The sequence below is a fragment of the Hemiscyllium ocellatum genome (assembly GCF_020745735.1).
Source record: "Hemiscyllium ocellatum isolate sHemOce1 chromosome 27 unlocalized genomic scaffold, sHemOce1.pat.X.cur. SUPER_27_unloc_29, whole genome shotgun sequence".
NCBI classification, from domain to species: Eukaryota; Metazoa; Chordata; class Chondrichthyes; order Orectolobiformes; family Hemiscylliidae; genus Hemiscyllium; species Hemiscyllium ocellatum.
In genome coordinates, this window is record NW_026867497.1 from 258,053 (window position 1) to 278,680 (window position 20,628).

At 43.6% G+C, this 20,628-nt stretch overlaps 1 protein-coding gene and 1 long non-coding RNA gene across 2 annotated transcripts in view; one reads left to right on the top strand and one right to left on the bottom strand.

The window, feature by feature from the left end:
* LOC132807989 (uncharacterized) overlaps window positions 1–20,628 on the bottom strand; it is a 233,927-nt gene that overhangs the window by 91,706 nt on the left and 121,593 nt on the right. Inside the window, exon 8 of the mRNA XM_060821884.1 lies at window positions 4,969–5,231. Coding sequence (XP_060677867.1) covers window positions 4,969–5,231 — 263 coding nt within the window. The remainder of the gene's footprint in view (window positions 1–4,968; window positions 5,232–20,628) is intronic.
* On the top strand, window positions 752–18,297 carry LOC132807983 (uncharacterized). Its single transcript, XR_009642018.1, has 3 exons — window positions 752–832; window positions 4,437–4,569; window positions 14,727–18,297. It is a non-coding gene; the product is annotated as an uncharacterized LOC132807983 (long non-coding RNA).

Here is a 20,628-nt window from a genome sequence, read left to right on the forward strand (position 1 = left end):
AAGAAGGGCTCATACCTGAAACGTCGAATCTCCTGTTCCTCGGATGCTGCCTGACCTGCTGCGCTTTTCCAGCAACACATTTCCAGCTCTGATCTCCAGCATCTGCAGACCGCATTTTCTCCTATAACCTAGAGTTGTGTGATTTTTAACTTTAAAAAGTGTTGCAAATCCCCCCCCCACCACACACACACACACACACACACACACACTTTTCTTCAATTCTCACTCTGCTGTTTCTGATATTACCCATCCCCCAGTATTGTCCAGAAAGGGACTTATTACCTAAAAAAGCTGTAAATCTCCATCCCACACACTCTTTAACTCTTGCTGTACCTAATATCCCACCCCCCCCCCATGCTCCAGCAGGGTCTGACTGATGCTCATTGACTGAGCCACACTCACCTCTTCCTGGACACAGGGACCCTCCAGACCAACACAACATCAGCTCCCCTTAACCGCCCCCCCAACGGCGCATGTGCAGGAGCAACCGGTCACGTGAATGGAGGGACCGCCGTCGTCACAAAGGCCGCACGTTGATTGGACGGAGCGCCCGCCCGTGCGGCGTTCCAGCCTTTCCCATTGGTCCACCGCTTGTCTTTGTGACGCCCACGTGACCTCGCTCCTCCTCCTCCCGCCCGCCCGCCCATCCCTTCACCGCGACACGGGGAGGCATGACCAATGGGGAGCCTTGGAGGACCGGAAGAAAGGTTGGTCCTCCTACCAATCAGAGCATCCCGTCATTGTCTGAATGCGGAAGTTGGATCATGAGCTCCTGATGCTCTCTCTCTCTCTGAATGAAGATTGAGTGTTACCCCAGACTGCATCAACCTCTGTGAGTACAGCACCCTCTCTTCTCACCCCTCCTATTCCATTTCTTTTCTGATTTTGGGATTAAACTGTTGGTTTGTAGGAAGTGAAGTGAAAGGAGGTGAATTCAGGAAAGGTGCATATGCTGGATGCATTGGTCTAGATCTCTGTCTGTGTCCCTCTGTGTCTGTGTCTGCGTGTCTCTCTCGTGTCCTTCATCAGGAATTGCAGAGGGGGAGGGTGGAGGGGTGGAAAGGGTGCTGAGAGATAAATAGGAAGGTGGGAGTGGGGCTGGGGGTAAGGTAGATGCAGGTTGGGGGTGGTGATGGTGACAGGGTGGAGCAGATCGGTGGGAAGGAAGATGGACAGGTGGGACAGTTCAAGAGGGTGGTGCTGAGTTGGAGGGTTGGAGCTGGGGTGGGAGGGGGGAGGGAATGTGAGGAAACTGGTGAAATCGATGTTGATGCCATGTGGTTGCAGGGTCCTAGGCCACCTGATACCTGGAGGAAGAATGCCTCTGCATTGGGACCCTCCAACCATACAGGATCAATATTGATTTCACCAGTTTCCTCATTCCGACACCCCCAGCCCAATCCCAGATACAACCCTCGAACTGCTCTTTTGAAGTGTCCCACCTGTCCATCTGCCTTCCCATCTATCTGCTCCACCCTCCTCTCTGACCTGTCACCTTCTTCCCCCGCTTTCATCTACCCATAGCATTCTCAGCTCCCTTCCCCCAGTCCCACCTCCCTCCCATTTATCTCTCAGTCCCTTTGGGCCCACCCCACATTCCTAATCAAGGGGTTATGCCCAAAACGTCAAACCTCCTGCTCCTCAGATGCTGGCTGACCTGCTGTACTCTTGCAGCACCAGACATTTTGGTGCTAATTTGTCTGGATGTTCTGATGTGACCCCTTCCAGATGTGAAGTCACATTCGAGAAAAACTCCTTCATGGAATGTGGGCTTTTTTTTTGGCAAGGCCAACAATGTTTTCATCCCTCACTGCCCTTCAGACAAGAGGATTGCCAGACTTTAGGGGGCATTTTAAAAGTCAAGCACGTGAGCTATCATATGCAGGCAGCACCAAGTTAATGCTAGCGGGTTTCCTTCCCTGAAGAGCGTTATTGAATCAAATGGGTTTTCAGTAAAGTTTCATTCTCTCAATGACGGAGACAAGTTTTCAATTCAGATTTTTTAAAAATAAATTTAATTTCCCCAATGTTTGTTTTTACTGGTATTTGAACCCATGAGCCCAGATTATTTGCCTGTGGCCTCTGGATTGCTGGTCCAGTGTTGTTGTTATAACATCACTGACTCGCCTGGACAGCATTGAGAGTCATACAGATGTATAGCACACAAAGAGACCCTAAATGCAACTGGTGCATGCCAAGCACATAGCCAAAATTGATCTAGTCCGATGTGCCAGCACGTCCCTCCAAACCCTTCCCATTCATATTCCCATCCAGATGCCTTTTGAATGTTGTAATTATACCAGCCTCCACCACTTTCTCTGGCAGCTCATTCCATACACGCACCACCCTCTGACTGACAAAGTTGCCCCTTAGCTCCTTTTTATGTCTTTTCCCCTCTCACCTCTAGTTCTGGATTCTCCCACCCCAGGGAAAAGACCTTGTCTATTTACCCTATCCATGCCCCTCATCATTTTATAAACCTCTATAAGGTCACCCCTCAGCCTCCGATGCTCCAGGGAAAACAGCCCCAGCTTATTTAGCCACTCCCGATAGCTCAAACCCTGGCAACATCTTTGTAAACATTTTCTGAACCCTTTCAAGTTTCGTTTAACTGAACAGTAAAAGTCATACTGGACAGGGATATATCATAGTGTTACTATGCAATATGTATTTATTTACAGCTGTATAAATTTGATTTATAATTTATTTCTAGTTATATCATAGAGTGTTGTAGCCATGTTATGTATTCAAAGTTTTGGAGAAGATTTGTAGCTCAGCTGCTCGTTGTCGTGGTTCTGTTTGCCGAGCTGGGAATTTGTATTGCAGACGTTTCGTCCCCTGTCTAGGTGACATCCTCAGTGCTTGGGAGCCTCCTGTGAAGCGCTTCTGTGATCTTTCCTCCGGCATTTATAGTGGTTTGTCCTTGCAGCTTCCGGTTGTCAGTTCCAGCTGTCCGCTGCAGTGGTCGGTATATTGGGTCCAGGTCGATGTGCTTATGGATTGAATCTGTGGATGAGTGCCATGCCTCTAGGAATTCCCTGGCTGTTCTCTGTTTGGCTTGTCCTGTAATAGTAGTGTTATGGATGCAGATCATTAGCTGTCTTCCTGTTTGTCCTATGTAGTGTTTTGTGCAGTCCTTATTGTGTACAAAATTCCATGCAAGGCCTGCACAAAACACTACATAGGACAAACAGGAAGACAGCTAACGATCCGCATCCATGAACACCAACTAGCCACGAAACGACACGACCAGCTATCCTTGGTAGCCACATACGCAGATGACAAGCAACATGAATTTGACTGGGACAACACTACTATTATAGGACAAGCCAAACTGAGAACAGCCAGGGAATTCCTAGAGGCATGGCACTCATCCACAGATTCAATTACTAAGCACATTGACCTGGACCCAATATACTGACCACTGCAGCGGACAGCTGGAACTGACAACCGGAAGTGGGCAGAGACAAACCACTACAAATGCCGGAGGAAAGATCACAGAAGCGCTTCACAGGAGGCTCCCAAGCACTGAGGATGTCACCTAGACAGGGGACGAAACGTCTGCAACACAAATTCCCAGCTCGGCGAACAGAACCACAACATGTCACGTATTTCCAGTCATACCCGTTACAGGACAGGAGAACATTGGGGTCAATGCTGACTCTGTGGATGAATGTAGTCAGACTCATTCCTCTCTATATCCACAGAGTCCTGTAAGTGTATTCCTCTATAGTCTCATTTGGGTATTGATCGACTCCACTACAGTCATCCTCAGAGCGAACATGTTCTCGGTCTTGTTACCAAAGCAAAGTTCTTGCTCTGATTCTCTTTCCCTTCCCCCCCCCCCTACATCTTGGTCTGTCAATATGGTAGAGAGAGGTGGGGGGGCAGATAACAACTAGGTTAGCAAACTGCATGAGGGTGGCATGGTGGCTCAGTAGGCAGCACCGATGCCTCATAGTGCCAGGGACCTGGGTTCAATTCCAGCCTCGGGCGACTCTCCGTGTGGATTTCCCCCGAGTGCTCCGGTTTCCTCCCACAGTCCAACCTTGTGCAGGTGAGGGTGGGTTGGCCGTGCTAAATTGCCCAGAGTGTTCAGGGATGTGTAGCTTAGGTGCACGTGTCAGGGGTAAATATAGGGGGATGGGTCTGGGTGGGATACTCGTCACAGGGTCGGTCTGGACTTGTTGGGCCGAAGGGCCTGTTTCCACACTGTAGGGGTTCTGATTCTTAACTTTTCTTGGAGCTAGATCTGCCAAATGTCAGGAATCAGAAAAATTGGGAGGGAGCGTATTAGGTACGGCAGTAGGGAGAGTGTGGGGGATGGAGACTCACAGGTTTTGGGTTATGGGCGTGGAATGAATATTCCGTGAAATCGATCTGTTAAACTCTGAGATTCTACGTGATACTGACAGCGATGACTTTCTAATTGACAGGCTTTCACAGGAGGATTTACCTGCATATCTTGAACTAATTGCCTCAGCCAGCTTGACTCATTGGGACTGGAATTTTATCGATCTTTTGAGTGGAGAAGGAGGATTGTCCCGCCTGCTTCCAGAGATCTGACTGGTAAAGCACTGAGATGCCGCTGTTCGAGGGTGGAGGGAGCTTTACCGGAGCGGAGAGTTAGCCAGCCGGCCCCCCGCAGCAGAGTGGGACGTCAGAGGGAGCGTCGAACCTGGAGGGAGGCCGCGCCGTGGGGAAACCGTGGAAGTGTGGGGAATGCGGGAAGGGGTTTCGAGTCCCCTCTGAGCTGGAGACCCACCGGCGCGGTCACACCGGGGAGAGGCCGTTCTCCTGCCCCGAGTCTGGCAAGGCCTTCATTGGGTCCTCCAAGCTGCTGAGGCACCGGCGGGTCCACACCGGGGACAGGCCGTACCCCTGCCCCGAGTGTGGCAAGGCCCTTCACCCAGCTGTCCCACCTGCAGACGCACCGGCGCCTCCACACACCAGGGAGAGGCCTCTCACCTGCCCCGGGGGCGGCAAGGCCTTCAATCGATCGCCGACCCTGCGGACGCACAGGCGCCTTCCCAACGTGATCGCACGGAGTTGAAGTCTGCAGCGAATCCCACCCAGGACTGGGGGGGGATCGTGCCCCGTTCGAAGGCAGTGGGTGAAGCGGGAAGGGAGCGAGGCTTCCTTTCTGCCGGACTGGCCGCTCTCGCTCCCTTTGCTTCCCGTGGGACCGATGCTGTTTGAGGCTGGGACTGCACGTTCCCCGGGCCAAAGATCTGCAGGAGCTGAGGAAGTGCACTCCTTTCACACCGGATGGTAAATCATGTTTGTCCCATCTATTTCGGTCTTAAATACCCTCCGTGACCTGGCCTCCCAGCCTCCTGTGGCAGTGAATTCCACAGATTCCCCACTCTCTGTCTGAAGAGGTTTCTCCTTATCTCCGTTCTAAAAGGGCTAAGGCTGTGCCCTCGGCTCCTGGTCTGTGGTCGGTCAGTAACAATGTTGGGGCTATACTACAGGCCTCCCAATAGTGAGCATGAGATAGAGGTACAAATATGTAAACAGATCATGGAAAGATGTAGGATAGGTGGTGGTGAGAGGAGATTTTAATTTTCCCAACATTGACTGGGATTCACTTACTGTTAGAGGAGCAGACTTTGTAAGGAGAATCCAGGAGGGTTTCCAGAGTAGTGTGTAAATAGTTCAACTCGGGAAGGGGCCATATTGGACCTGGTGTTGGGGAATGAACCCGGCCAGGTGGGTGAAGTTTCAGGTGGTGATTACATTGGGGGTAGGGATCACAATTCCGTAAGGTTTAGAATACTCATGGACAAAGATGAGAGTGGTCCGAAAGGAAGAGTGCATATTGGGGAAAGGCCAACTATACCCAAATTCAGCAGGCGCTGGGGAAGTGTGGATTGGGAGCAGCTTTTTGAAGGAAAATCCATATTCGATATTTGGGATGCTCTTAAAGAGAATTGATTCGAGTTCAGGAGAGAGATGTCTCTGTGAAAATGAGGGATGGAATTGGCAAGATTAGGGAACCATGGATGACAGGTGAAATTGTGAGACTTGCTGAGAGGAAAAAGGAAGCATACATAAGGTCTAGGCGACTGAAGACAGACAAATCTTTGGAAGAATATCGGGAAAGTAGGACCAATCTGAAATGAGGAATTAAGAGGGTTAAAAGGGGCGATGAGATATCCTTAGCGAGCAAGGTTAAGGACAACCCCAAAGCCTTTTATTCATATAGAAGGAGCAAGAGGGTAACTAGAGAAAGGGTGGGCCCACTCAAGGACGAAGGAGGAAAGATGTGTGTGGAGTCAGAGAAAATGGGCAAGATTCTTAATGAGTACTTTGTGTCAGGATTCACCGAGGAGAGGGACATGGTGGATGTTGAGGTTAGGGATAGATCTTTGAATACTCTAGGGCAAGTCGGCATAAGGAAGAGGAAGTGATGTGTATTCTAAAAAGGCATTTAAGGTGGTCAAAGTCCCCAGGTCCTGATGGGATCTATCCCAGGTTACTGAGGGAAGCAAGAGAGGAAATAGTTTGGGCCTTAACAGATATCTTTGCAGCTTCCTTGAGCACAGGTGAGGTCCCAGAGGACTGGAGAATTGATAATGTTTTCCCCTTGTTTCAGAAGGGTCGCAGGGATAATCCAGGTAATTACAGACCTGTGAGCTGGATGTCAGTGGTAGGGAAGCTGCTGGAGAAGATACTGAGGGATAAGATCTGTTTACATTTGGAAGAAAATGAGCTTATGAGTGATAGGCAGCATGGTTTTGTTCAGGGAAGGTCATGTCTTGGCAACTTAATAGAATTCTACGAGGAAATGACACAATTGATTGATGAGGGAAGGGCTGCAGATGTCATAGACATGGACTTTACTTGGGCATTTGACAAGGTTCACATGGTCGGCTGATAGAAAAGGTGAAATCACATGGGGTCCAGGGTATTCTAGCTAGATGGATAGAGAACTGGTTGGGAAACAGGAGACAGGGAGTAGTATTGGAAGGGAGTTTCTCAAAACTGAGACTGTGACCAGTGGTGTCCACAGGGCTCCGTGCTGGGAGCACTGCTGTTTGTGATATATCTAAATGACTTGGAGGAAGGTGTAGGTTGCCTCATTAGCAAGTTTGCAGTTGACACTAAGACTGGTGGAGTAGCAGATAGTGAAGAAGACTGTCAGAGAATACAGCAGAATGGAGAATAGACTGGAGAGTTGGGCAGAGAAATGGCAGATGGAGTTTAATCCGGACAAATGTGAGGTGATGCATTTTGGAAGATCCAATTCAAGAGCGAACTATACAGTAAATGGAAAAGTCCTGGGGAAAACTGATGTAGAGAGAGATCTGTGTGTTCAGGCCCATTGTTCCCTGAAGATGGCAATGCAGGTCAGTAGAGTGGTCAAGAAGGCATATGGCACACTTTCCTTCATCGGACAGAGTATTGAGTACAAGAGTTGGCAGGTCATGTTACAGTTAGATAAGACTTTGTTTCGGCCAGATTTGGAATACCACGTACAGTTCTGGTCGCCACATTCCCAAATGGATGTGGATGCTTTGGAGAGGATGCAGAGGAGGTTCACCAGGATGTTACCTGGTATGGAGGATGCTAACTATGAAGAGAGGTTGAATAGATCAGGATTATTTTCATCGGAAAGACTGAGGTTGAGGGGGGACCTGATTGAGGCCAACAAAATCATGAGAGGTATAGACAGGGTGGATAGCAAGAAATGTTTTTCCCCAGAGTGGAGGACTCAGTTACCTGGGGTCATGAGTTCAAAGTGAGAGGGGAAAGATTTAAGATATGTATGGAAAGTTCTTTACGCAGAGGGTGCTGGGTACCTGGAATGTGTTGCCAGCGGAGATGGTAGGGACGGGAACGATGGCGTCATTTAAGTTGTATCTCAACAGATACATGAAAGGGCAGGGAGCAGAGGGATACAGATCCTGAGAAAATAGGCAGCAGGTTTAGATAGAGGATCTGGATCGGTGTAGGCTTGGAGGGCCGAAGGGCCTGTTCCTGTGCTGGAATATTCTTTATTCTATCGGGAAAAGACACCTGCCACTCACCTCATCAATGGCCCTCCTGATTTTACAAAGTGTTATAAAGTGTGCTGGACACTCAATGGAATAGAGGCTATTGTATTTGACTTTGATCTATCTGTGGCCATTGGGAAGATGTTTCCATTGGTAGGAGAGACCAGGAGCCGAGGGCACAGCCTTAGACCTTTTAGAACGGAGATAAGGAGAAACCTCTTCAGACAGAGAGTGGGGAATCTGTGGAATTCACTGCCACAGGAGGCTGGGAGGCCAGGTCACGGAGGGTATTTAAGACTGAAATAGATGGGACAAACATGATTTACCATCCGGTGTGAAAGGAGTGCACTTCCTCAGCTCCTGCAGATCTTTGGCCCGGGGAACGTGCAGTCCCAGCCTCAAACAGCATCGGTCCCACGGGAAGCAAAGGGAGCGAGAGCGGCCAGTCCGGCAGAAAGGAAGCCTCGCTCCCTTCCCGCTTCACCCACTGTCTTCGAACGGGGCACAATCCCCCCACGGGCACGATCCCCCCAGTCCTGGGTGGGATTCGCTGCAGACTTCAACTCCGTGCGATCACGTTGGGAAGGCGCCTGTGCGTCCGCAGGGTCGGCGATCGATTGAAGGCCTTGCCGCTCCCGGGGCAGGTGAGAGGCCTCTCCCTGGTGTGTGGAGGCGCCGGAGCGTCTGCAGGTGGGACAGCTGGGTGAAGGGCCTTGCCACACTCGGGGCAGGGGTACGGCCTGTCCCCGGTGTGGACCCGCCGGTGCCTCAGCAGCTTGGAGGACCCAATGAAGGCCTTGCCGGACTCGGGGCAGGAGAACGGCCTCTCCCCGGTGTGACCGCGCCGGTGGATCTCCAGCTCAGAGGGGACTCGAAACCCCTTCCCGCATTCCCCACACTTCCACGGTTTCCCCACGGCGCGGGCTCCCTCCAGGTTCGACGCGGAGAGTCGCCCGAGGCTGGAATTGAACCCAGGTCCCTGGCACTGAGGCATCGGTGCTACCTACTGAGCCACCATGCCACCCTCATGCAGTTTGCTAACCTAGTTATCTGCCCCCCCCCCCCCTCTCTCTCTCTACCATATTGACAGACCAAGATGTGGGGGGAGGGGAAAGAGAATCAGAGCAAGAACATGCTCGCTCTGAGGATGACTGTAGTGGAGTCGATCAATACCCAAGTGAGACTGGAGGGACCCTATAGAGGAATACACTTACAGGACTCTGTGGATATAGAGAGGAATGAGTCTGACTAGATTCATCCACAGAGTCAGCATTGAGCCCAGTATTCTCCTGTCCTGTAACGGGTATGACTGGAAATACATGACATGTTGTGGTTCTGTTCGTCGAGCTGGGAATTTGTGTTGCAGACATTTCGTCCCCTGTCTAGTGGTTGAGACCCACACTGTTAACTAACAGCACAGTGAACCTGCACCTGTACAAGGAGGACAGGTTGCGCCTGAATTGGAAGGGGTCTAATATACTGGTAAGGAGATTTTGCTTGAACTGCCTTTGCTGTTTGAATTCATGTATAACTGGACATCAGAGTGCATTTGGGAAAATTAACAGTGAAATTCACAACTAATCTTGGAGGAACCTGTTTGGGAAAGGTCACAGCACAGAAAGAAAGAAGTGAATATTTTTAAGTGTGACCTTACAGAAGGTCTGCAGTACTGAGTTGAGTGGGTTCTTTCTTGATTAAGTGTTTTATTGAGATATCTCTTGATTAAACTTAAAAATATAAGCCATAAATATTAAGTTAGCCTGGAGCAGTGTTTTGTAGAGGAATAAAACAGTGCTATTTTCTGGGTCAATAGATTTGAAGCAGCAAAAAATGGCCCTTAGCAGAGTGATATGCACTTGTTGGATGTGGGAGTTTAGGAAGAGTTTACATGTTACTGAGGATCATTTCTGTAATAAATGCCATTGGTTGCAAATCCTATCAGGTCGAATGGATCGGTCAGAGAGACAGTTAGAGGCAATGACGAATTTACAAGACCAAGGGGATGTGATGGATGGCAGTTATAGGAAGGGAGAAAAGTTGCAGATACAGTCACATAGATGGGTCAACTCGAGGAAAGGTAAGAGAATTAGGCAGGTAATGCAGGAGTCTCCTGTGGCTATCCCCATTTCAGACAAGTATGCTGTTTTGGAAAATGTAGGGGGTGATGGATTCTCAGGGGAACGTAGTACAAACAGCCAGGTTTCTGGTATCGAGATTGGCTCTAATGCAATGAGGGGTATGTCGGATTCCAAGAGATCAGTTGTGATAGGGGACTCTCTAGTCCGAGGCACAGATAAACGTTTCTGTGGCCAGCAGCGAAAAATCAGAATGGTGTGTTGCCTCCCTGGTGCCAGGATCAATGATGTCTCAGAGAAGGTGCAGAGTGTTCTCAAGGGGGAAGAGGGCCAGAGGTCATTGTACATATTGGAACAAACAACAGAAGAATGCAAAAGGATGAGATTCTGAAAGGAGAGAGAGAGAGAGTTAGGCAGGAATTTTAAAAGATCCTCTAAGTAGTAATATCTCATTACTCCCAGTGCTGCGAACTAGTGAGGGTGGGAGTAGGAGGATAGAGCAGATGAATGTGTGGCTGAAGAGCTGGTGTATGGAAGAAGGATTCACATTTTTGGATCATTGAAATCTGTTCTGAGGTAGATGTGACCTGTACAAGGAGGACAGGTTGCGCCTGAATTGGAAGGGGTCTAATATACTGGCAAGGAGATTTTGCTTGAACTGTTCAGGAGGATTTAAACTTGTAAGGTGGGGTGTGGGACTGAGGAAAGGGATCAGTCTGAGACTGGTACAGTTGAGAAAAGAATCGAGTCAAACACAGGGCAGGCTGGGACAAAGCAGAGAATGAGGTGGGATTGATAAATTAAACTGCATGTATTTCAATGAAAGTGGCCTAACAGAGAAGGCAGATGAACTTTCAAAAGTGATTGGGAGCAAATGTTTGCATGCAAAGGGACAGCTAGAAAATGGTAAGCCTTCAGAAATGAGATAACAAGTCCAGAGACAGTATATTTCGGTTAGGGTGAAAGGAAAGTCTGGGTAGGAATACTGGATGACTCAAGAAATTGAGGGTTTGGTAAAGAAAAAGAAGGAAGCAAATATCAGATATAGACAAGATAGATCAAGTGAATCCTTAGAAGAGTATAAAGGCAGTAGGAGTATACTTGAGGGCAATCAGGAGGGCAAAAAGGGGACATGAGATAGCTTTGGCAAACAGAGCTATGGAGACAGCAGGATAATTAAGGAGAGAATAGTACCCCTCAACGATCAGCAAGGCGGCCTTTGTGCGGAACCATAGGAGATGGGGGGGGGGGATACTAAAAGAGTATTTTGCATCAGTATTTACTGTCGAAAAGGACATGGAAGATATAGAGTGTAGGGAAATAGATGGTGACATCTTGAAAAACGTCCATATTACAGAGCAGGAAGTGCTGGAGGTCTTGAAACACATAAAAGTGGATAAATCCCGAGGATGTGATCAGGTGTACCCTTGAACTGTGTGGGAAGCTAGAGAAGTGATTGCTGGGCCCCTTGCTGAGATATTTGTATCATTGTTAGTCACAAGTGAAGTGTTTCAGGGTTGGCGGTTGACTAATGTGGTGCTATTGTTTAAGAAAGGTGGTGAGGACAAGCCAGGGAATTACAGACTAGTGAGCCTGACGTCGGTGGTGAGCAAGTTGCTGAAGGGAATTTAATTTGGAAAGGCAAGGACTGATTATGGATAGTCAACATAGCTTTGTGTTTGGGAAGTCATGTCTCACAAACATGACTGAGTTTTTTGAAGAACCAACAAAGAAGATTGATGAGGGCAGAACAGTAGATGTGATCTATATGGACTTCAGTAAGGCGTTCGACAAGGTTCCCCACGGGAGATTAGCAAGGTTAGATCTCATGGAATACAAGGAGAACTAGCCATTTGGACATAGAACTGGCTCAAAGGTAGAAGACAGAGGGTGGTGGAGGGTTGTTTTTCAGCTTAGAGACCTGTAACCAGTGGAATGCCACAAGGGTCAGTGCTGGGTCCACTACTTTTCATCATTGATATAAATGATTTGAACGTGAACATAAGAGGTACAGTTAGTACATTTTGCAAATGACACCAAAATTGGAGGTGCAGTGGACAGCAAAAAAGGTTACCTCGGATTACAACTGAATCTTGATCAGATAGGCCAATGGGCTAAGAAGTGGTAGATGGAGTTTGATTTGGGTAAATGTGAGGTGCTGCATTTTGGGAAAGCAAACCTTAGCAGGACGTATACACTTAATGGTAAGGTCCTAGGGAGTGTTGCTGAACAAAGAGACCTTGGAGTGCAGGTTCATAGTTCCTTGAGAGTGAAGTTGCAGGTAGATAGGATAGTGGAGAAGGCGTTTGGTATGCTTTCCTTTCTTGGTCAGAGTACTGAGTACAGGAGTTGGGAGGTCGTGTTCTGTACAGCCGCAACATTGGTTCGGCCACTTTTGGAATATTGCATGCAATTCTGGTCTCCTTCCTCTTGGTAGGATGTTGTGAAACTTGAATGAGTTCAGAAAAGATTTACAAGGATGTTGCCAGGGTTGGAGGATTTGACCTATCGGGAGAAGTTGAATAGGCTGGGGCTATTTTCCCTGGAGAGTCAGAGACTGAGACTATTAAATCATGAGGGGCATGGTTAGGACAAATAGACAAAGTGTCTTCCCTGTAGTGGGGGAGTCCAGAACTAGAAGACATAGGTTTAGGGTGAGAGGAGAAAAAGATATAAAAGAGACCTAAGGGGCAACTTTTTCACACAGAGGGTGGTACATGTCTGGAATGAGCTGCTAGAGGAAGTGGTGGAGGCTAGTACCATTGCAACATTTAAAAGGTATCTGGATTGGTATATGAATAGGAAGGGTTTGGAGGGATATGGGTTGGGTGCTGGCAGGTGGGACTAGATTGAGTTGGGATATCTGGTTGGCATGAATGAGTTTGAGCAAAGGGTCTGTTTCCATGATGTACATCTCTATGACTAATTAAAACAGGCAGAATTGCAGACACTGATGTCACAAAATACTTTACAGCCAATTAAGCACTCGAAGATATGTCACAGGTTAGTATCGAAAACAGCAATTTGCACACTGCAAGTTTTCAGAAAACATTAAAATGTAGTTAGCTATCTCTCACTTAATCCCATATTTCCTCCTCTTGATTTTGCTTTGTCTGATAAGAAATTGAATTAAATTCTAATCTTCATGGCTCAATGAGGATCATTCTATCCAATTAAGGAGTTTCACATTGCTCATTTTGCTCACACATATTCTAGATGATCTAGAGGATAACACCAGACCATTTTGGAATTCAATTGAAAGTTCCACTGCAAAAGTTGGAAGGAAGCTTGTGTGCAAGTACAAGTCAAATAAATAGCTAGCATCCTTCATCCGTAGGAGGGTCACTCAACTCGAAAAATTAACCGATTTCTCTTCAGATGCTGCCACACCTGCTGAGCTTTTCCAGCAATTTCTGCTTTTGTTTCTGATTTACAGCAGCTGCAGTTATAGCAGTCTATTTATTCTATCCATGCTTATGTTTTTATAAACCTCTATAAAGTCACCACTCAGTCTCTGATGATCCAGGGAAAAGAACCCCAGCCTACTCATCCTCTCCCTATTGCTCAAATCCTCCAGCCCTGGCAACATCCACGTGAATCTTTTCTGAACCCTTTCAAGTTTCACAACGTACTTCCAATAGACAGGAGACCAGAACTACATGCAATATTCCAGAAGTTCTTTTGATTTTTATCCTACTGCTGATGGTCACAAACTCTGGGCCCACCAATTTTAGCATGTGGTAATATTATTGAAGTGTTCATTAATCATATCCAATATTACACATATTTTGGAGTATTTAGAGTGTCAGTGATGTTTAGTAACTGGATTTTTAAAAAAATGATAGATTAAGGTGGGAAAAAAAAACCATTAGTAAGGAACACGGGAAATTGTTGAAACATTTCAATTATTCAGCAATTCTTCCAATTGCTCACAAAGTTAGGGATCTGGTACATTTCACCAGGCTCAGAATTCAGCAAGGAATCCTCTTTGGGCCAGGTGAAAATTCAGTTGCAGTCACACTGCTTGCTGTCGTTCAGTTTTGTTTATGAAAGTTGCTTTAAAACAATAAACCAGTTCTGGACAGAAATCATAAATTTTCACAGTTATTTCAGGTAGTCCCAATTAAACTCAAACCTGTTCCAGTTAAATCTGCTCGAAAATGGCTTTCGGTGGGGCTCTTTTGGTGAAGTGGGTGTGTCCTTGCCCATGGAGCAGGGGTGGCTGAGTTCAAGTCCCACCTACTCTAGAAGTGAACATCTCTGAACAGATTAATTTAAAAGATAAAGTACAGTCCCATGGATTTTGTTTGTAAAAAGAAAATGGCTTTCAATAAACTTTCCCGGGGCCCTCTTGTGGTGCAATGGTAGTGTCCCTGCCCCTGGACCAAGCAACCCAGGTTCGGGTCCCACCTGCTCCAGGTGTGTAATAATATCTCTGAACAGGTTGGTTAGAAAAATAGGTCAAACTTTTCCCAAGTGTTCAACTAGATAAAGGAAGAGTTCATTTGCACACCAACTGGAAAGGTTCGAGGTCGGATTGATATTTAGCTGAGCCAAGTTATGTAATAATTAGGCTTTAGTGCTTCTTGATAAACCATGAGATTGTTGAAGAAAATTTCACTCGCATTTGCTATCCAATTATTTTTGATAGGTGTCTCAAGTGGATATCAGCTAAGAACGTGTTGCAGCCAGTGGGCATTACATGAACAACAGGCACTCAAGTCAAGTACATGGGACACTTGTGGAACAGCATCTTTTTTTTTCCTTGGAAGTAGTGTTCTTCAGGCCATAAGATCAGAAAGTACAGGAGCAAAATGAAGCCACTTGGCCCATCAAATACGCTCTGCCATTCAATCATGGCTAATATTTTTCTCAAGCACATTTACTGTTTCATACATCGCACACATTTAAGTACAATATCCTCAGTCATGCACTGACCGCCCACCTTCTCATTAGTTGGCCACTTATCCACTGTGGCTGAAGTTAGATTCCTTAGCTCCCCCCTTCCCCAGTACTGGTGCCAGTGTTTCATGAAGATAACATTGCAAAGAAAAGATTTTAATTTAAACTGAGTTGATGCTAAAAGTGCACAGGATTTAGGTCCCAGAGAAGATAATCACTTGAAACTGTTAATGGGTTTGACTAGCTTGAATTGTTTTGCAGAAGTTTTTTTTTAAAAAACTTTAAATGCATGACAATATATTTTTTATGGAAAATCTTTATTTAAACTGTGCAATCGTTCAAAATTCAGACTATTTTACAACAGTTTTAAAACATTTTGGCTTTTAGACTAGTTATATTTTTGGCATGACTTCGCAAAATTACAGATCAGGCACCTGAATTCTAGGCAGCATTCACCGTAATGCTATTATAAAATAGGAAAACACAGTTTCTCAGGAAAAGTAGTTAAAGACATAAATGAGGTACATTCACAAATCAAGGCAAATGTTCATTCTCCTACAGCAATGGATTCAAAGTGGAGCTGATCCCCTGAGACAAAAAATTTGATATAATCCAGGTCCACCATCCAGTAGCAGGATTACAAACACTGCCTTTACAAGACAATTGGCAACTGAAGATAGAAGGTTCAGAACACCTGAGATACATCATTAGACTGTACCTTCCACTTCTTCCCTTTAGTTCACATCTTAACATTATGATCTAAATCAAAACAAAAACTAACATATTATTGTTCTCATCACAAAGAAAAAATACAAATAGCAATACAAAAAGGAGTTTTGTTTTTCCGCCCTACCAGATCGATGTAATATGTCCTTAGGTGACATCCTTCAGTACTACATTAGTTACATAACAAATGGATGTAGTTACATGTCACCTAAGCACCCATTACAGTAGTCGCATAACTTTAACAAGTCAAAATGAAAATACAAATGCAGACAGTTTAACAAATTCCAGATTAATGAGTATCAACAAATAAGTGTGGCAGTAGTTTTTTTTTGTCTGTAATTAACACCTCAAATCTCACTCAGCAAAAACTCATCACCAGGCCAGCATATTTATCAGATTCTGCCTTTACTGAATTAATAGATAGGTTCTCAAGATTAGTGCTAACTTTTTCTAATCAGTTGGTGATGTCAGTAGCATCAGATTTATCAGAGACAAATCACCCTAATAAACCCAAAAAAAAGGTAGTTATACAAATTAATATGATCAGTCAAAAGCACTTTGTAACATTTAATGTTGCTGTAGATGCAGGCCAATGCAACAGAATTTATGGACAAGATGAAATTAAACAAGAGTTTTGTTTGTGAAAATTTCTATATCCTACATAGAGATTCAGTCTCAATTCGTATCTAACTACACAATATCTGAAACATTTGAAAAAAATGACAAAATATGCTGGTGGCTCTTAGCAGTCTAGTCTTGAAGTACTATACATTACATATCAAAGGTATTGCATTAAATGTCTTTCTACTGACTGGCTATTTCGTGATCTCCATCAAAAAGACCATCCATAATATGGAAACTACAATGACCAAAAAGACTTTCAACTTGGAACCATAATATCAAGCCCTATTAATGACCAAAATGTGCACATTTTCTGGGGGAAAAAAAAAGTTACTGATAGCTAGAGTCATGCCATGGATTGTAGGAATGGGGTGGAAAGGGAACAGGCTTTGCTTTGTTTAATGCTCGATCAAACGCAAAGCTGGAAAGAAAAGTGGGTTGAGGGTGCATAAGGAATAGAGCAGTGGTCCAACATTTTAGATTTACTCTGATGAAAATGAATTAGAAATTCTCAACAGTAAATGGCATTATGAACACAAGGACAATGGGCTTTTGACGACTTAAATATTATTCTGTAAAAAATTGACTTCAAAATTTCCAAAAGCACCATCAAAACCAAGAAATATAGATGTTTACTTGTAGTGTTCAGCAGAATGACACTTTCACCAATCATGCATTGAACCACATAGCACCTCACTAGAAATGAAGATAGAAGGAAGCTGATAAGGTTTTTAAAAAACTCAATGGCCATCAGGTTTATTCTGTATACTGCAACCTTAATGTATAAAGTACTTCAAAATGACTGCTGTACATAGTGAGAAGATGCTGGCTTTGACTGAGGATGTTTAACATGGACTTTTTTTGCTGCATTAAAATAAAACAAATAGTTAAACAACATCATTTAAAGAGAAGACCATCTATTTCTGAGTGAAGAGCTAAACTCCTACTTTTGATACAAAGGTGAATAAAAAGTAATCTTTGGTTTTTATGGGCAGCTGATCTAGCTGTATTTGACACTGAAAATATTAACACTATTTATTAAGGAGGAAGCAGTTTATTTACTCTCCTTTTTTTGTGGAACTCAACAAGAGACAGAACTTTCTTATTGCTCAACACTGGTTAACAGATTCTATTTAAAGCTATTATAAGGCCCTTTTCTTCCCCCACCTCCCTCATACTCCAGAACTGCCATTTTATAACACATATCTATAAGTAACCACTACAAACGTGACAACAAGCCACTGAAGCAGTCATCTTTATAAAAGATGGTTGTTATTTAACTGAATCGTGCAAGAAATTGCTGAGTGTTACAAGCAGCTGGAGTATTTCACTTTGGTTTGCGCAAGAGAAATTTGGTATTTCTTTAGAAGCAACATTTTTAAGTAAAACCTATGTTAATTAGGGGAAGAGAAAAAGTTTGCTTCCTTTTAAAATGCTAAACAATTAATGCCAGAAGCATCCAATAAAGCTTCAGTTATTGAGAAAAAGGGAATAATCTTGTATCCAGTGATATTAAACAATTTATTGCAATATTGAGGAGCAATATACATTTATAAATTACACTTGGAACTACAAGAAAATTCTCTTTCTCATTCATCAACTTGTGTAGGTTGGATGAAAAGTGACAGTTCTTGGGTCTTGAATTCAGATACTGTATAGACACAGTGCCCTGTCAAGATATATTAAAAAAGGTCCAACAAGGAAAATAAATCTTTGGATATAGACACACGTCATTTACCTATGCATACCGCCTTGATTCCTACTACTATAGGATGACACTAATTTGAAAGACAAGTGCTAAACTGACTATTACTCTAATTCTGATCTACACTATAAAGAGCAGAGTGCAGCTAACCAGAAGTAGTACTCAGTAGATAGTACTAAAGATCTTTCAATGAGCCGATACAAGAAATAAACTCAAACATTAAATTCCTTTAGATTTGAATAGATTCGAATTTGCCTTTAACTAATTTTTGACATAAAAGTATTGGATATCTATTCAATATAATTCTATATTTTCTAGTAAAGGATAAACTATAATAGCCCTTGGCTGTTTACACATCAATACAGTTTCTTTCTCAAATCAGTTTTCCAATTAAGAGTGTAATATGATTAGAAAAATCAATTTCTATTCAAACACATACATGTCACTACTTTTGATTGATTAGTAACTATGAAATTCAAGAGATTTAATTGTAATTAAATGGCCTAAAGACATTGATGAGGGAAACAAAGTTTATGTACATTTTCTTTGGTAAGCTTGTTTTAAAATAAATTTGATATATCGGCGACACATTGGTGTGAACATTTACTGGCACATATTTCTAGTGATCTGTTCTAACTCTTAAAAGCTACACAGTAACTACTTCAAAATCAAAAAAAAATCAACAAGATACCCTGTCAGTACACCACACGTTTCAGCGTGGCAGTTCAAATGTAATTATTTGATCCCTGAGGTTATATAAAGAATAACACTAAAATAGGTTTTTAAAAGAGGTAGTATCAAACAGGAGATGCAAGGTAAAGCTCATGAGAGTAGCAGCTTCTATTCTCTATGAAGATTTTTGGTATAATAAAGCTCATGCAAGCAATTCTAAAAACAGTGAGGCACCAAATGAGTGTCTTTGGATTGCAACTCTTCAACGAATTACTTAATATAATACCCTTAGGCTGAAGTTGTTTTTATTGGAAGATGAAAACACTCTCATTGGAATTGTAGAGTTCTGTTAACAAACAGGGATACACACAGTCATTGAACACCACTATACCCCAGCCCACAGACAACCAATTAAAACTTACCATTTTATTTTAATAATTGTAAAGTAACTCTGTCCCACAAGATCAGATAATAAATTAAAATTAAATTTGGGTTATATGAAGCAGCAGTACTAAAATAACTTAATCATAGGAAAAGAGATAATTCTGCTTATTGAAATTAAAAATCTTAATTAAATCAAATTATTGGATTATTTCTTGTGTACTTAAATACAATTCACATTTTCGTAACAACCAAGTGTCATAGGTTACCACTGTAGTTTGCTTTTGCCAGGTTATTGAAATAACTAAATCCATACACAACTGGGAAACAGAATTACGTACTCCATATTATAACTATGGTATACTGACAGGGGTGGGGAGATAAAAATTTGCTTTTTTGTTTTCAAGCTCTAATTAGTTCAGATAATCAGTAGAACTGGTGTAAATAAAGTTAGCTAGTGGAAGGAGTTCTTCATGTTTCTCCCTTTTAGTCTAGCAGCATCAATAAGTATTTCTAGCTTTTTTTTCTACTTATGGAGGTTTTCATGATTGTTTCAAGTCATCAGTTTGAATTTCCCTTGGAATAATAATTTCATTTATATTTAAAAAATCAGTTTAATCTCTTAAAAAGGTGATATTCTTAGGAATCACCATGAAAAAAAGGGAGGGAATTTTAAATTTATGTAAATGAATGCCACAATAAACTACAAAAGATGTCCATAAATGGATTAGAAAATAAATGTGAATGAATATACACATTATCTAGCCCAATGATCATCATGTGTGTACTGGAATGGACACACAACATGCAGTTACAAGAGTATCGAATATAATACATTAAATCAGAATTCAACAATGACAGTTGGGCCATGGAGAAGAGTCACTCAAATGCTATTGCTGTCCCCCTGCACTGTACTCTCCACTTGCTAGTATAGGAAGCATCTCAGTAATCATCCTCTTTTATCCTGGCCTGCTTCAATTTGGCTGTTGTACTTCCTAGCAGACAGTGAAACTGAAGTGTACTCAAACATTTGGACTCAGGTTGGATAATTCATTCATTCTGCTTGTTCAGCATCACTTCATAGTTCAGATGCTTTTCAAAATTCACAAGGCAAGGTTACTCAGCACATGGATGTTATATGGCACAGATGTCTTATCCCTTCTATTCCAAATCATTCAAATGAATGCATATCCTCTTCTCTCTGATCAAACATACTTTGCATTTTTTCACAGCTCTCTGTAAATCTGTATTACATACAAACATAATATGATCACGTTTCACAGCAATTAAGTTTCATAAATTGGGACTGTAACTTAAATGGGACTCTCATTCAAACATATGACTGGATCCTGCTTTTACCTTATGTACAAAAATAATTGAAGCACAGGTGAATTAAGACAACTCCAGCTCAAAAAGGTGCTGCATTTGGGCCTCATTTAGAATGATACTTGTTCATGTAAACAGAGCTTTAGTTAAACACTCTCATGGCAATGTCCTTACAACCCCCAAATCACAGCAGAACATCAACAAACATTTCTTTCAGCAA